The sequence below is a fragment of the Gobius niger genome (genome assembly GCF_951799975.1).
Source record: "Gobius niger genome assembly, chromosome: 8".
NCBI classification, from domain to species: Eukaryota; Metazoa; Chordata; class Actinopteri; order Gobiiformes; family Gobiidae; genus Gobius; species Gobius niger.
In genome coordinates, this window is record NC_136859.1 from 36,709,333 (window position 1) to 36,725,021 (window position 15,689).

Genomic DNA, 15,689 nt, shown 5'->3' on the forward strand with positions numbered 1-15,689 from the left:
TTGTTTTGTTTGTGTGATAAAACAGGGATTTAAACAATTACCAATGCAAAAGATTACAAAGACTGTATCTATTTTAATCATTTATTTACTGAATAAAATGTACAATATTTCATTTAGGAAGCCCTCGTGGCATTGACTTAAACGGGGTTTACATACAAACAAATATATCTTTTTAATGCCCAAATACAATAGTTTGCAAAATACCTGCACATTCATCAAAGTGGACACAACTGTAAACTTTTGAGCAAAACATAGTGACAATTTCCACCTGAACTGCAGCTGAATTCGCTATAAACCATAATTTTGTATTTTTTCAGTAAAAGAACATCATTATACTCCAACACTTTCAGATTTAATGCCAGTTGGAATCCAATTTGATGCTTTTTAATGGCATTTAAGGCCTTCACTTTGGCACATTTCATACAATACTCTTTATGCAGACTCTCACAGTAACGACAGTTTTACAGAACACGTTGTTGACGTTGTCTCGGTGAACTGGCCCTAAGCCCTGACGCAGGTTTGCAGGCAGCTCTTCTCCGTCTCGAAGCGGTTTCCGTTTCCCGCGCAGCCTCCGAACCAGAACTGGGCGCAGGAGTCGGCGACGGGGTCGTAGTACCAGCGCACCTGGTAGTCCCGACACGGCCCGGGGTCCAGGGGCCGAGCGCAGCGCCCCCCTGAGGAGAGAACAGCATAGATGCAGACGTGGGATGGAAGTGCTGATCACAATCTTTTAGCACGTTTCTAGTGGACGATAAACACTTAAACACACAAACAAAGTCAAGTCAAAACTGGGACATTATGCATGTTTTTTCATGCTGTATTTTCCAGGCACTCGAAGCTAACGTTAGCATTACAGTTAGCATTCACGGAACTACTTTGCTCCTCTCCATGTCTCTGTGTCTTTTTTTTAGTCAAAAATATATTCAGAATTAAAACCCCTTCAGACCTGTAATGTTTCTGCAGAGCAAAACTGTTTTAGCCACAGACATATTATTAATAGACTGTCATTCCTCACTCTTCCCCGTTCACCACAATGACCATGTCCGAGGGGGAAATCATGGTGGATTTACAGACTCCTCCTACCCTGCTCTGACGAAGCATGTTCCTAAAAAGGACATAAGGGCGGGATCTTCACTGTAGACTCCGCCCTTGCGTGACGTGTAGCCGCGATAATGCTAACGGTCCAGTCCTTATTAGAATACGAGAGTTCTACAATGTTTCTTATGAAATCCATCCTGGTTTCTTTAATTGTGACTAACCCAGCGTGATCACAGGAGGAATATCGAGCCGTAGAAAGTTTAGAAAAGTTAGAAACCAGGCTTTAAAGTTGTTTTTAACGTGTCTAAAGTGCAATGCTTTCCAATGGGGAATTAGCGGCTGTATGGAGGTACTACAGCAATGGCGGCCCCTAGGTAGAACACAGATGTTTTCATGTTATTTTAATGTCCATTATAATGGACATCTCGACTGAACGGGTGTAAAATGGCCCAAATAATAACATTGTGTTTCACACTCATCAGATACATGTTTGTGAGTCTGTGTTCAAGTCTGAACATGACCATCAACCTCTTTTATTATTGTGGTTAGCATGATTTAAAAATAACTGTAATATGCAAAGGTCAGAGGTTCAGATCCCAACTCTAACAGACTGTTGTGTCTTTGGGCCAGACACTTCACCCACTGCATCTGTGGAAGTAGTGTGTGTGTGTGTGTGAGTGAGTCGTTGGTGGTGGTCGGAAGGTTTGATCAGATTGGCAGCCTAGCTTCTGTGAGTCTGCCCCAGGGTGACTGTGGCTACAACTGTAGCTTACCAGCACTGAGTATAGTGAATGAATAATGATAACAGCGTCGTACTTTGAGAAGCCTGTCAACTCAGGCTAGGAAAGTGGTATACAAATGTTGGCCGTTAACATCATTATTATTCTTGCGATAGTATTTCTAAGTAAACTATAGAGCTGTGGGCCATGTTCCTCTTCAAAGGGAGATGACCTGAAAATACCCTGTTCAGGATGTTAGCACTCCTACATCTAATGTACTCCGGAAACATATTGACCATGTTAAAGGCATGTGTGAGCATTCATGAAATTGTTCAAAGAATGAATAATATTAATAATGTACTGTCTCTCACTCCTGTTATCCTTATCTTTAAAGAGTAAACCGTCAACATCGTGAGACTCTCCATTTACCGTTTATGATCAAGGAATCATTTTCAAATGTTTACCCTAAATGCAATACAATACAACATGTTTCTCCTATAAAAAGCTAACAAAGACTCTGTTTTGAATGTAAACACAACATTAGAAAAAGCGTTCACAACTCTTAAGTTCTTTCTTTCTTTCTGGGATCAAAATGATTTGGCCAGTATAAACATAAATGATGAGCCTGTGTGGATCTCTGAGTGACCCTCAGAGCACACACTATGTCTATGTCTCCACTGTGATTGGCTAAGAATGGTCAAATGTCCTACATGAATGAAGTTGGTTTAGAGGCAGATAAACCCCATGAGACACGGGGTCTGAAGGGCTTTTGTGAGAGTGGTTTTGGAGTAATGGGTGAAACAGTTTATTCCCCTCTTTGCTTTTCCCTCTGGCGGCTTCAAACATGGCCATCGGTGCCTGAGCCAAGGTCAGTAGAACAAGTCTGTGATTTCATTACTTGAGTAAAAGCACAGACACTACTGGTCAAATATTACTCCAATAAAAAAAATAAAAAGTAAATGTTGCTCTGTCAAATCAATACACCACCTAAAGAATGTTTGAAATGAAAATGTAGTGTCAACGTTTGCTTTTCTTACTCCTGCTGTATAAACTATATCAGAGTTGATCTTCAGTAGATAATGATGCTTATTTAGGCGAAGGTTCATTTGAATTTTCATTTTGGTTTGTTTACTAATGTCCTTTATCCTTCTTGATGCTGTACTCGGCTGTTAATGCTGTGTTTTCTAGACATGGACAACGTTTTTTCAGGAAATGGACTAATATTATACCAGATTTTAGGCCAAAATCCTGCAAAAATCGTTTTTTATGAGGGGGAGCCACTTTTGATGTTCACACATTTTCCAGCCATGTCACGTATGTTGTTGCAGAGCGCCTCAGAGGCACAGAGCGACCAAGGAGGGCTAGTCTGAAACTGAAACAAAACCGTCTCTGGCATTCAACGTTTCTACAGCTGAATGTGTTTGTTCAATGAATTTGTGGCTAAATAAATAATAATGTCATTATAAAGAAATGTCATATGAATCCCTGCTGGAAACAAGTTTAAGGCTTTTAGGGCCTCATGTTTGGAGTGCAAAGTGCAAATACATAGAGACCATTTGACCATTTCCTTTGGCACGATCACATGACTTGAGCTGTTACCCGTGTTGTCTGCGCTCTCTGCGGACTGCGATGGTTGTAAATGGTTGGACACTGCGTCTGGGCCGTCCACCGTGGGTCCAGGTCTCGTGAAGCGGAGGGTCGGCGCCTGGGTCTCGAACTGTGGCAGGAACGCTGGGTCAAAGGGGTCAAAGGCCTCCCGTGCCCCCGTGTACCCTCTGTCCTCCGAGGCCGGTCTGGGCAGGGTGATGTTGTGTCCTCCGTCAGGCTGGGACATCACCACGCCAGGCTGGGGCAGAATTAGGACCAAATTAATTTGACTCTTGGTCGTGCAGGAGGTTTTTTATAAATGAAGGACTAGGACTGGCGAGGTTCCTTACTTGTTCCCGTAGGTAAATTTGTCTTGAGTCTGAGAAAAAATACTCAAACATTTATAAACATTATACATGGATTTTTTTCCGCTAAAGATGTCATTAAAATGTCAACCGTTAGACAATGACAATAAAGATAAAAATCAGTCTCAAGGACGAGGAGATGCCAACGTTCATGGGGGAAATCGGCTCTCTGCACGGGAGCGTCACATGACCACCCAGTGGGTCCTGTCTCCGTTATTTCCCTGTGAAGTCTTGTCTAAAAAAATAAATAGCTCAAGATTCCAGGGTGGACAGTGAGTTTCCTGTGGACAGTCCCAGCATCATGTTAAAAACATCGCATCAGGAGTTAAGAATTCACCGGAGGAAACGTCCATGCTCTTCATGGTAAGTGTTTTTGTGGCTAACACTAAAAAAATGTAAAAAAACAATATTTTGAACGAGCCGCTCAAAAAAGAATCGGCCTGTCTTGATACTCGCCGTTTGCTCTGACATAAAAAGTCCTACCTCAAAAAACACAGACGTTTCCTGTGGTCAAGAATTTATATCCAATGTGATGTTTGTAACATGTAGCCAGTGACATGCCGATCATCACTGTCACTCATGTTTTCTTGAACTATACAAGACAGCGCTAACTCTTAATGGGAACCAGCCTATGGCAGCCGGAACAGAGCTATGGCATGTTTTTTATTTAAACAGGGACAGTGCACAATTTAACATTGACCAAAAGGAAAGATGCTTTGTACCAGGTTAGAGCAAAAGTGCTAATTTCCACCTGTCGTCCCTGGGCAGGTTGATGTTTCAGCACAAAAACTGATTTTAAATGTAGATAAATACTTGACCATGGATTTATACGTTTTGACATCATTAAAAACATACATTTAATTTAAACAAGATTGGAACATCAGAACATTTTTCTGGGTGAACGGCCGCTCCTTCATGGCTTCGTTACAGGTCATGAGCAAGTTTGTTTTTCTAGTTCCACTGACCCATTGCGATCACAGAGAAGGCAGATTATGCTTAAAGGGACTAGATGGAAGTTGTCATTTTAATACTTGCTACTGCCACTTCAGGTCTTCCGCGTAACTGTACTTTCTATATTAAGCTCATACATGACGGAGCTTCAGACCCGAAGTAACAACTTTCTGAGTGACAGTGCAGGATTTTAGAGGCAGTTGTGGTGAACAGGTCTGGGGTCATTCTACACATTAGGACATGGCTGGAGCTGGAGAAGGTGTTAGAAAATACAGATTTTTTAAACTCCGTCTAGTCCCTTTAAAACGATTGGTATGGAGCATAGGCATTAGGAACCTATGCCCAGAAGGAAAACTCCAAACGCAAAGGGTGATCAGTGTCTAATAGGATGTGTCATGTTTCCTCTCTAACTGTCCTTTTGTACAGAGTCCAAACTGTTCTGAGGCTGGACAATGACTTTAAACGTACAGCCATTTTATGTAATACAATTGTGGTGTGTCCTGATCACACTTTTGAACAAAAAAGTAACTGCCTCAGCCATCACTACATGTTAGTTATTAGAGAAGTGCATGTTTGCAATATTTGTCTCCAGTATCTCTTTCTTACCTGCAGTTTGACCCTCGGGGCGTCTCCAGTGGAGGCGTCTGTCGACTCTTCTTCAGTGGAGGTGAATATTTCCGGCGGCCCGTCAGGACCCAGGCTGGGCGACGTCGCAGAGCTCTTCTGTTCCCCGTCACAGATCAGCCTCAGCAGTTTGTCCTCCAGCTCTGGGAAAGAACACGCACAATCAGAAGCTCAAAAGGAAAGATGAAACATAGTTTTGTCCAAACATTTGTGGGTAAACAGTAGCACTGTACGGAATTATAAAGCATTTGTATGAATTTTATGAACTTCAGGGGTTCCCGCAGCGCTTTCCTGTTTAGAATGTGTTTTTATAGTTACTGTATCTTCACAGTGGAGTTGCCAACAAGGCCTATGTAACTTTGTGACACAGGCCACTCCTATTTAAAGGAACAGACCACTGTTTTTTTGACCACTGTTAGCATTTAGCCTCTCCTCCTCTCCTCTATGGGGCCAAACAGGGGTGAAGTTAGAAGCGACCAAGCTCTTCCATGCAGTAATATATTCAATCTCTGCGTGGACGTCAAAGTGCTCCTAACGTGTTATTACGCCTTATAATCTGGTTCCACTTTTTATCCACTTAGAAAACGGACATGTTTAATTTTGTGTAACTATACTTGGATCCTGTAACTACTCAAGTAACTGTATTTAAATAGGAGAAACGGGGAAGAGCGCAGAGTTGCCGAAATGTTGCACCTGTAAATAAATGCTACTTTTTACAAGAGCCAGTGTGCGGGAGATTCTTTTCTTTAAAATTGTGTGTAATAATTTTAGTACAGTTCTGATCAAAAGTTTAAAACCATTTGGTAAAACCAATGGTAAAAAAAATCACATTTTGTGTGGTTGAATCTTAAAGGAATAGGCCACCGTTTTTATATACTAAGATATGTTCTTACCTCACTTTAGTCGAGTTAATATATCCCCGTCTGGTCATTGTCCGTGCGCTCTGTCACGCAAACGGAGCACATACGCAGCCTCTCCCATATGTGACATAGCTCCGAAAAAGCTCACGATAGAAGCTACCAAGCTCTTCCACGTGTTCCCTATTTAAATAAAGTTACGTGAAGTGTTTTCATGCGAAGTATATTTACGCAGAAATGTAACGTGTCGATTTTATAAGAAAATAAAAAGGGGGACTATATTGTGAGGCGTAATGATACGAGGAGCACAGCGTCCGCGTAGTAACTCCTAAAGACTTCCCCCGCTCACTTCCGTCAATAACCTTTAGGAGTTACTGCGCGGACGTTTTACTCCTCGTATCATTACGCCTCACAATATAGTCCCCCTTTTTATTTGCTTATAAAATCGACACGTTACATTTCTGTGTAAATATACTTCGCATGAAAACACTTCACGTAACTTTATTTAAATAGGGAACACGTGGAAGAGCTTGGTAGCTTCTATCGTCAGCTTTTTTGGAGCTATGTGACATGTGGGAGAGGCTGCGTATGTGCTCCGTTTGCGTGACAGAGCGCGCGGACAATGACCAGACGGGGATATATTAACTCGACTAAAGTGAGGTAAGAACATATCTTAGTATATAAAAACGGTGGCCTATTCCTTTAACAATGTTCCGAGTCGAACTTCAATATGGAACAAGCAGAAATAGGAGTGAGACCAAAAACATGAGTAAAGCTTGTATTGAAAACAACATGCGTTAAAGGCCAAATCTGTGCAAAAATGTGGGCTCAGGGTCATTTTCTGTCAGGTTTGTGAAGGCAAAAAAAATGTTTTGTGTTGTTGAGCTGCACAAGCAGAGCCTCTCGCAGTGCGCCATCAGTGCTGAGGTGGGCCGCAGTGACATCATTTTGAATGTCTGAAATGATCCTGAGGGTTATGGAACAAAAAGTATTTATTACTGAGTAAAAACCACTGACACGTCTTGTCATGTGTTACTGCTGTAACTCTCTGACCTGAGTATTGATTCAAAAAAGCCATTATCACAAATCAAATTGCTTTTATCAAAAAGGAAATAGCTCTGAACGTAGTTGTCCAGTGTCCACACTTACCTGCCAGGTCAGTGAAGTCCTCCTGGCTGAGCCCGCGGCTGAACCCGCGGCTGTTCTTTGTCTTTGGCTTGGAGGTCAGGAGCTGTAGACCTGCCCTGTCCAGCACTGCCACCACCACCTCCGCCACACGGCTGCTGTCCAGCTCCATCACCGCCCCCCCGAACCCGAGCCAGTACCACTGATCAGCTGGGGCGTCAGACACCACCACCAGCGTGGCCCTGACCCCCACACGGCCCTGCCCGAGCAGCTGCTGCGCCTGGTGAAATGCCCTGTCCGTGGATCTGTCTCCAGCGTGGGTCGACGAGCGCACGAAGGAGCTGAGGGACAAGAGATGAAACAGAGTCGTATATGACAAAGAAATGAATACATTAGTTACATGTTGCAGTACAAACTGGTAAGCAAGATACACACAATACACTTCAGAAAGTTACAACCTCCTTTTTGTAACTGTATCCTGATACAGGGTTCAATCCTTCATCCTTCATGACTGTTCTCAAGGTTTTGCATTTATCATATTTAGGAAGTAGAGCCAGCTGAGCTACAGAAAGCAAACTACTTTCACTTGGTGTGAATCCTCTGCCCTCATAGGGCAGATTTCCTTGAAACATAAACTGCTTGCCAATCAATATATTGTTTAAAGTGCTTCCCTGTGGTAGGCTATTGCACTCTGACTGATGCCCCATGGTGGTGGCACATCCTCTGAACCTCAAATGATCCTATCAAACTTCATTACATCACGCATTACTCACCTGATCTGGCCCAGGTCCCAGGCCAGGGGCAGGCTGCTCCGTGGTGGGGTAGCTCTCTGGTGGACCACCCCGACTCGCGTAGCGTCCTGGCCCAAAGAGAGGTGCTGCAGCAGGGACAGCACCAGCTCCTGCGCAGGGCGGGACTCGTCTCCAGGGGGCGCTCGGTCTGCGGCGTCCAGCACAAAGACCAGGTCCAGGGGAGAGGCGCCACACCGCTGCACTCTGCAACCTGACGCACGGACAACGGGTCAGTGAGGAGTGAGGGGTACATTGATATGTCAGGATCCAGGATTCAAATGCGTACAAGAGGTGAACCAATGAGTGCAGGGCACAGATAGGTGTGCCATTGTGGTCTTATCAGCAGTTTGCCTGGAGCTCCCTCTTCAGGCAGCAGTGGGAATAGCAGAGTGAAAATAAACTTGCAATCTCTGCAGTGTGGTTATCAACTTTATGGCAATGAAGCCAATCCAATATTGGATTATGGGCTTTAAAAATGTGGAGGACAGGTTTGTGTTTTTCCAATGACGCAATACAACCCAGGAAGTTCAGATGGGAGCGTCAGCAGTAGAAGAAGAAACAAGAAGAGTGAATAGGATCAACTGGGGGATACTCAAAACTGTGTGAATGAAGTGAAATGCCACTCCAGGTCGTTTTTTTGAGAGAACAATTCTATAAATGGTTACAAGAAGTCGATTTTGCAGCATGGAGTTAACCTCTTAACCCCCACCTAAACATTTTCTCCAGTTTGGCCTTACCCTAATCTAAAATGGTCTCACAATGGTAAATGGTCTCAACTTATAAAGCGCTTTTCCACCTACATTAGGCACTCAAAGCGCTTTACAGCAAGGACCCACTCACCCATTCATACTCTCATTCACACACCAATGTACGCAGACACTGCATAACTATGCTGAGATTTTCAGAAGATTTTAGTTTAGTCTAAACAGCTTTAGATCTGAATACTCACTGCACACCGACCGCACCATTTCAATGATTTCCTCTCTCTGAAACAGACAAAAAAAGTATGTTTTAAATCGACCAAAAACCAACAACTTATGAGAAGAGTGATGCTCCTGAGTTACAGTACATGATGAGGACGTACTCACAGTGAGACCGGTCTCCCCCTTCGCTCCTGACCGTCCCTGAAATATACAACACACTTATACACACAATAACAGCTGAACTAAATCAACAATAATAATGAGATAATCATAATCATCACTATCTCCAGTGAGCTCGATAAACTTGACATATTTACCGAGGGTCCTTCAACACCTGGCTCTCCAGCATCACCTCGCACTCCTTTTGTGCCTTTGGGTCCTCGCGGTCCTCTGTCCCCCTGGGAAACATGACATAATGGCTTCAGTTATTTGATGTGGGTGATATGGACGGTGAACAGGAGGCAGTTACCTTGTCCCCGTGTAGTCCCTGTCCTGGAGGACCTTTGGGACCCGGGACGCCCTGAGGACCGGGCTCACCCTGGAACATATGACCACATAACCATCAAGCAGCACAGATTCATCTGATGAGGGGCAAAGAGGGCAGCTCAGTGATGGGCTAAAACACCAGAGCTCTGGAGCTTGTTTCGCTCTTGCTGAAGCAGATCTGCTGTGTGAAGCCATTTAGAGTCAAACAACTTGCTCTGTTTAAATCAGAATGAAAAAACTAAACTTACCAAAATGACCCTGATCAAAAGTTCAAACACCCACAATTTTCCGACCTGACCGTGGTTTGGTTTCAACAGAATCCCACATTATCCACTTCTTATTTAGAGTTTGACCACTGCTGATTGATACTCTCAGCAGAGTACTCCACCACGGGGCATCCGTCCATATCACCGTCTTTATATCTCTTGCGCAGTTTCTTTCAAAAATATACAAGTCGTTTTTTTGGAGTTCAGCTTCCTGATGGCCCTGCGTACGAAACTGTTCCTCAGTCGAAGGAACTGGCCCGTGGATTGCGCAGTCTCCTCCCTGACGGCACAACCTTAAAGAGACTGTGTGATGGTGCGAGGGGTCCCTGGTGATTTTGGCGGCTTTGCGGGTGAGACGGGTGGAGAACATCTCCTTAATAGAGGGGAGAGGGGCTCCACAGATCTTCTCTGCTGCTCTCACGGTGCGCTGGAGGCTCCTTCGGCAGGAGGCAGTGCTGGTGACACACGGTGATGGATGCTCTCTATAGTCCCTCTGTAGAAGAACCACACAGTGATGGAGCTGGTCAGGATGCTCTCTATAGTCCCTCTGTAGAAGAACCACACAGTGATGGAGCTGGTCAGGATGCTCTCTATAGTCCCCCTGTAGAAGTTGGACATAACGGAGGCTGGGACTCTGGCTCTTCTCAACGTGCGGAGAAAGTATAGAGACGCTGATTACTTTTCTTGACCAGTGATGCAGTGTGCATGGTCCAGGAGAGCTTCTGTGATGTGCACACCCAGGACCTTAGCGCTGGTCCCCCTCTCCTCTGCAGCACCGTTGATTGTCAGAGCATCGTGCTGGACCCGCGCTCTTCCAAAGTCCACAACAATCTCTCTTGTCTTCTCCAGAGAGAGATTGTTCTGTGTGCACCACATGGCCAGACTCCTCACTCACTCCTGCAGTTTGACTCGTCTCTGTTGCTGATGAAGCCCACCACTGTTGTGTCGTCTGCAAACTTGATGAAGAGGTTTGAGTCGTACCTTGGAGTGCAGTCATGGGTCAGCAGAGTGAACAGGGGGGGGCTCAGCACACAGCCTTGGGGAGCCCCCGTGTTCAGTGTGATGGTTGTGGAGGACCTGGTGTCTCCCCGTCAGAAAGACCAGCAGCCAGTTGCACAGTGATGTGTTGACCCCCAGGTGGAGCAGTTTGTGTATCAGCTGCTGTGGGATTATAGTGTTGAATGCTGAGCTAAAGTCTAAAAACAGCATTCTAACGTAGGAGTCCTTTGTTTGGAGGTGAGTGAGGGCTGCATGAAGATCAGTGGAGATGGCATCTTCAGGTGAGCGATTGGACCGATAAGCAAACTGGTCTGGGTCCAGAGTGGGAGGGAGAACGGACTTGATCTGGTCCATGACGAGTCACTTGAAGCAACATTGACTTTTTCGAAAAGTCAGGGCTAAAAATACATGGGATTTTTTGTGTCGGACCCCGACACGTGACCGGGAGGGGGTGAGACTGTGGAGCTCTATTAAGCTCGTGCATGACGACACTTCGGACCCGAAATAACACCTTTCTGAGAGACAGTGCAGGGTTTCAGAGGCAGTTGTGGTGAACAGGTCTGAGCTCATTCTACACATTAGGACATGGCTGGAACAATATTGGAACGTATAGTCCCTTTGATTCACACACAATAACTACAAACACAGATCACAGGTGAGGATGTTCTTTAAAAATAAATGGCTTTACACAACCACTATGGTTGTAAAACTATGAGTAAAAAAACTTTAGTTATCATTCATATTCTATGAAAAGTAAACAAAAATCTTCCAGGTTATGTAAACTTTCGTGCATAATGAGTAACTGTGAGTCATAAAGGTTTCTGCACAGAGTGCGATGTACAGCAAACAGTGGCTAAATTAGCTCCGACTGAATGATTTAATAAAAGATTGCACTGATGTCCTGTATCCACGGTCCTGCCTTGGAGCAGGAGAACGGCAGGTGACTGAGTTGGCCCCGCCCACTGGAGCCCCGCAGAGCACAGCCCCACAGCCCCACGTTACAAAGATACTGACTCTCATTTATCGGCCTGATTGATCCGATGATTGATCTGATCTTTCAAACATCAACATCAGATTGAATCAAAACGTGACACTTCTGTTGCAAACATTTGATCGTGTTTATGAGTCGCAATAATAAAGGTTGTTCACAACAGGTCAGAGTTCAAACAGAATGAAGCAGTTCTGAAGCTCAGATCTCGGCCGTCTCTACAGCTTATTTACTGTTAGTGAAGAATGGAGAGAATCGGTGGCATCACCACAGGATCTGTGCCGAGCAGCTGAGAAGATCAACCATAAAACTGCCTCACAGTGTTTGAGTTCCAGACTTGACCAGTGTCTTCTCTCCCAGCTCGCTGCTCTGGGAGGATCGACAGAGGAAGTGTGACTGGGAGTGAAGGGGTTAGAAACTTCAGACTTCACTTGACTTTTCAGACTTCACTGTCAGTCTCACTCATATGCTTACATATGTTTGATCATTTATTCATTTGTTATTCACAAATCATATTTTTCTACTGCTCATAATAAATCACCAAAGACAACTGTTTGATCTGCCTTGATTAGTCATTTCTGCAATTACAAATGTATATTCCAACCTCTTCATATTGGTGTCATATATTTACATAACCTACTCAGTGGAGCTCAGAAATCATCCCTCACAAATGAGACGTTCTGCCAGCGCTGTGATTTTACAAAATGATACAATGATGAGGCTCATTGTTCTTTGTTTCAAACATACACACTCGCTGTAAAGTGACAGATAACAGTGAAATACCTTCTGCCCCTGGATCCCTTCTCCAGGTGAACCCGGGGGTCCAGGCAGTCCCGGCTGACCCACAGACCCCTTCACACACACACACAAGTCAGAATGAGTTTGTTACAGTCATATTCACAGTCCTGTAAACAGACGTGTGTGAAACCATATCTGACAAACCTTGGGTCCAATCGCACCGACCCCTGGAGCTCCAGCGGGTCCCGAGGGTCCAAGGAAACCTCGCTCTCCCTGAACACAAGGTCAGATGTTTATGAAGCACAAACTCTGAACCCAAGAGGCTTGAAGTGAGACTTACCTTTGGGCCAGGTAACCCCACGCCCTCAGGACCAGGCTCTCCCACCGGGCCTGGAGGTCCAGGGAGCCCCTGAACATCACAGATGTACAGATACAGATATGAAGCAGGAACAGACATGTGGAGCTGTATCTGTTGTCCTACTCACTGTGGGTCCAGGGAGCCCTTGTCCTTTCAGTCCCGGGGCTCCAGTGGGTCCTGGAGGGCCTCTGTCCCCCTGTGGTACCAATATGATGTCACGTTATGGCATGACACTATGATGACATTGGAGTAGCTCACCTTGGGGCCCGTGATCCCTGCACCAGGCTCTCCCTCAGCACCGGCAGCTCCCTGAGGCCCTGGCTCTCCCTGACAAAGATCTGTTAGAAAAAGGAGCTCAAACACAAGCCTGAACTCTTCTGGACTTACCTTCTCTCCGGGGAGCCCCCTGCCCGGCGCTCCGGAGGGTCCTGGGGGGCCCGAAGCTCCTAGTTCTCCCTTTGACATAAGTTTGATGGATCTTTAACAAACGATAGACCAGTCTCTCACACACATTTCAAATGGTCATTCTCTCATCCTCACCTTTGGGCCTGTTGGACCCTTGAGCCCCACAGGCCCCGGCTGGCCCCGGGCCCCTCTGTCCCCTTGGTCGCCCTGCCAACAGAGCAAACAGTTTAATGTGAAGGGAAAGCTGAGAGAGATAACATCACTGTCATACCTTTTCTCCAGGGTCTCCTTTACCAGGGGCCCCGTCTGTCCCCCTGGGGCCCGGCAACCCTGGCTCTCCCTGGCATTATTAACAGACAGAACAGATCAGTGGATCCAACTTTAGTGGAATAGTTTTACTCAGACTGGCACCTTTTGACCTGAAGCTCCATCTTGTCCTTGAGGTCCAGTAAAGCCCGGAGCTCCATCAGCGCCTGGTTCTCCCTGATTTAAACATAGACGTGTGCAAAAGTCTAAACACCATTTACCAAACATTATTTACCAAACACCATTTACCAAACGGCAGACCGGGGTGGTGGTCCCTCTCTTTAAAAAGGGGGACCGGAGGGTGTGTTCCAATTACAGCGGGATCACCCTCCTCAGCCTCCCCGGTAAGGTCTACTCCAGGGTGCTGGAGAGGAGGATCCGGCCGATGGTCGAACCTTGTGTCCAGGAGGAACAATGCGGTTTTCGTCCTGGTCGTGGCACACTGGACCAACTCTATACCCTTCATCGGGTGCTCGAGGGTTCGTGGGAGTTCGCCCAACCAGTCCACATGTGTTTTGTGGACTTGGAGAAAGCGTTTGACCGCGTCCCTCGTGGTGCCCTGTGGGGGGTGCTCCGGGAGTATGGGGTCCGGGGCCCTCTGCTAAGGGCTGTCCGTTCCCTGTATGACCGCAGCAGGAGCTTGGTTCGCATTGCCGGCAGTAAGTCAGACCTGTTCCCGGTGCGTGTTGGTCTCCGCCAGGGCTGCCCTTTATCACCGGTTCTGTTCATTACTTTTATGGACAGAATTTCTAGGCGCAGCCAGGGGCCGGAGGGTGTCCGGTTTGGGAGCCTCAGAGTCTCATCTCTGCTGTTTGCAGATGATGTTGTTCTGATGGCTTCAACGAACCAGGACCTTCAGCTGCTCTGGGGCGGTTTGCAGCCGAGTGTGTAGCGGCCGGGATGAGGATCAGCACCTCCAAATCTGAGGCCATGGTTCTCCTTCCCCTCTACAGGTCGGTGGGGAGTCCTTGCCTCAAGTGGAGGAGTTCAAGTATCTCGGGGTCTTGTTCTCAGTGAGGGACGGATGGAGCGTGAGATGGACAGACGGATCGGTGCGGCGTCAGCAGTGATGCGGTCGCTGTATCGGTCTGTCGTGGTGAAGAGGGAGCTGAGTCGGGGCAAAGCTCTCGATTTACCGACCGATCTACGTTCCCACCCTCACCTATGGTCATGAGATTTGGGTAATGACCGAAAGGACAAGATCGCGAATACAAGCGGCCGAAATGAGTTTCCTTCACAGGGTGGCTGGGCGCACCCTTCGAGATCGGGTGAGGAGCTCAGTTACCCGGGAGGAGCTCGGAGTAGAGTCACTGCTCCTTCACGTCGAAAGGAGCAGCTGAGGTGGCTCGGGCATCTGTTCCGGATGCCTCCTGGTCGCCTCCCGCGGGAGGTGTTCTGGGGATATGGTGGGACTATGTCTCCGAGCTGGCCTGGTGTCGCCTCGGGGTCCCCCCAGAACAGCTGGAGGAGGTGTGCGTGGATCAGGAAGTTTGGGCATCTCTGCTGAAACTGCTGCCCCCGCGACCCGGCCCCGGATAAAGCGGAAGAAAATGGATGGATGGATATTTACCAAATACTATTTACCAAACATAGACGTACCTTGGGCCCAGGTTGACCGAAGCCTCTCTCTCCAGGCAGACCTGGTTCCCCTGCAGGTCCGACACTTCCCTGACCACAGGAAATACAAGCATCACAAGAGAAATCCACATGATCTCCATTAAAACTGTGTCAGACTGACCTTGGGCCCTGGGATGCCAGTCCCTGGAGGCCCCCGGGGGCCCGGGGCTCCCGCTGGGCCCTGGTCTCCCTGAAGACAGACATCACTGTAGTTTTGTTTTTGTATCATTCAGTGTCACTGTTGACAGACACCGCCAGCAGCAAACCAAAGGATGGTGGATTTCTGTCTTTTTACTCTCACTTGTGTTTAATGCAAATCTAGAGTGTTTTTTCTAGTGTGCAGTCTCCCTCATCTACTCATCTTCTCATAGAGCAGTGGTTCTCAACCTTTTGGAGCCGCGACCCCCATTATAACAGTTAAAGGGGTTCGAGACCCCCGCTCGGGTCACACCGTGAGGAATCGGATCAAATAAGGAACATATAATGGCACTCTGGTAAAATAGAACACACAAGCGACAATAAAATATAATATTATATGCTAAAAAA

At 46.5% G+C, this 15,689-nt stretch overlaps 1 protein-coding gene across 1 annotated transcript in view; it reads right to left on the reverse strand.

Annotated features, from left to right (window-relative positions):
- Nucleotides 1-465: 465 nt before the first annotated feature.
- The window catches only part of col28a1b (collagen, type XXVIII, alpha 1b), a 33,955-nt gene continuing 18,731 nt past the window's right edge, over nucleotides 466-15,689 (reverse strand). Inside the window, exons 18-37 of the mRNA XM_079560722.1 lie at nucleotides 15,265-15,333; nucleotides 15,126-15,194; nucleotides 13,632-13,703; nucleotides 13,492-13,560; nucleotides 13,356-13,427; nucleotides 13,203-13,271; nucleotides 13,074-13,142; nucleotides 12,943-13,011; nucleotides 12,798-12,866; nucleotides 12,662-12,730; nucleotides 12,503-12,571; nucleotides 9,450-9,518; nucleotides 9,298-9,378; nucleotides 9,146-9,181; nucleotides 9,007-9,043; nucleotides 8,040-8,268; nucleotides 7,291-7,607; nucleotides 5,267-5,427; nucleotides 3,357-3,603; nucleotides 466-674 (exon numbers count right to left, since the gene is read on the reverse strand). Coding sequence (XP_079416848.1) covers nucleotides 502-674; nucleotides 3,357-3,603; nucleotides 5,267-5,427; nucleotides 7,291-7,607; nucleotides 8,040-8,268; nucleotides 9,007-9,043; nucleotides 9,146-9,181; nucleotides 9,298-9,378; nucleotides 9,450-9,518; nucleotides 12,503-12,571; nucleotides 12,662-12,730; nucleotides 12,798-12,866; nucleotides 12,943-13,011; nucleotides 13,074-13,142; nucleotides 13,203-13,271; nucleotides 13,356-13,427; nucleotides 13,492-13,560; nucleotides 13,632-13,703; nucleotides 15,126-15,194; nucleotides 15,265-15,333 — 2,115 coding nt within the window. The 3' untranslated portion in view covers nucleotides 466-501. The remainder of the gene's footprint in view (nucleotides 675-3,356; nucleotides 3,604-5,266; nucleotides 5,428-7,290; nucleotides 7,608-8,039; nucleotides 8,269-9,006; nucleotides 9,044-9,145; nucleotides 9,182-9,297; nucleotides 9,379-9,449; nucleotides 9,519-12,502; nucleotides 12,572-12,661; nucleotides 12,731-12,797; nucleotides 12,867-12,942; nucleotides 13,012-13,073; nucleotides 13,143-13,202; nucleotides 13,272-13,355; nucleotides 13,428-13,491; nucleotides 13,561-13,631; nucleotides 13,704-15,125; nucleotides 15,195-15,264; nucleotides 15,334-15,689) is intronic.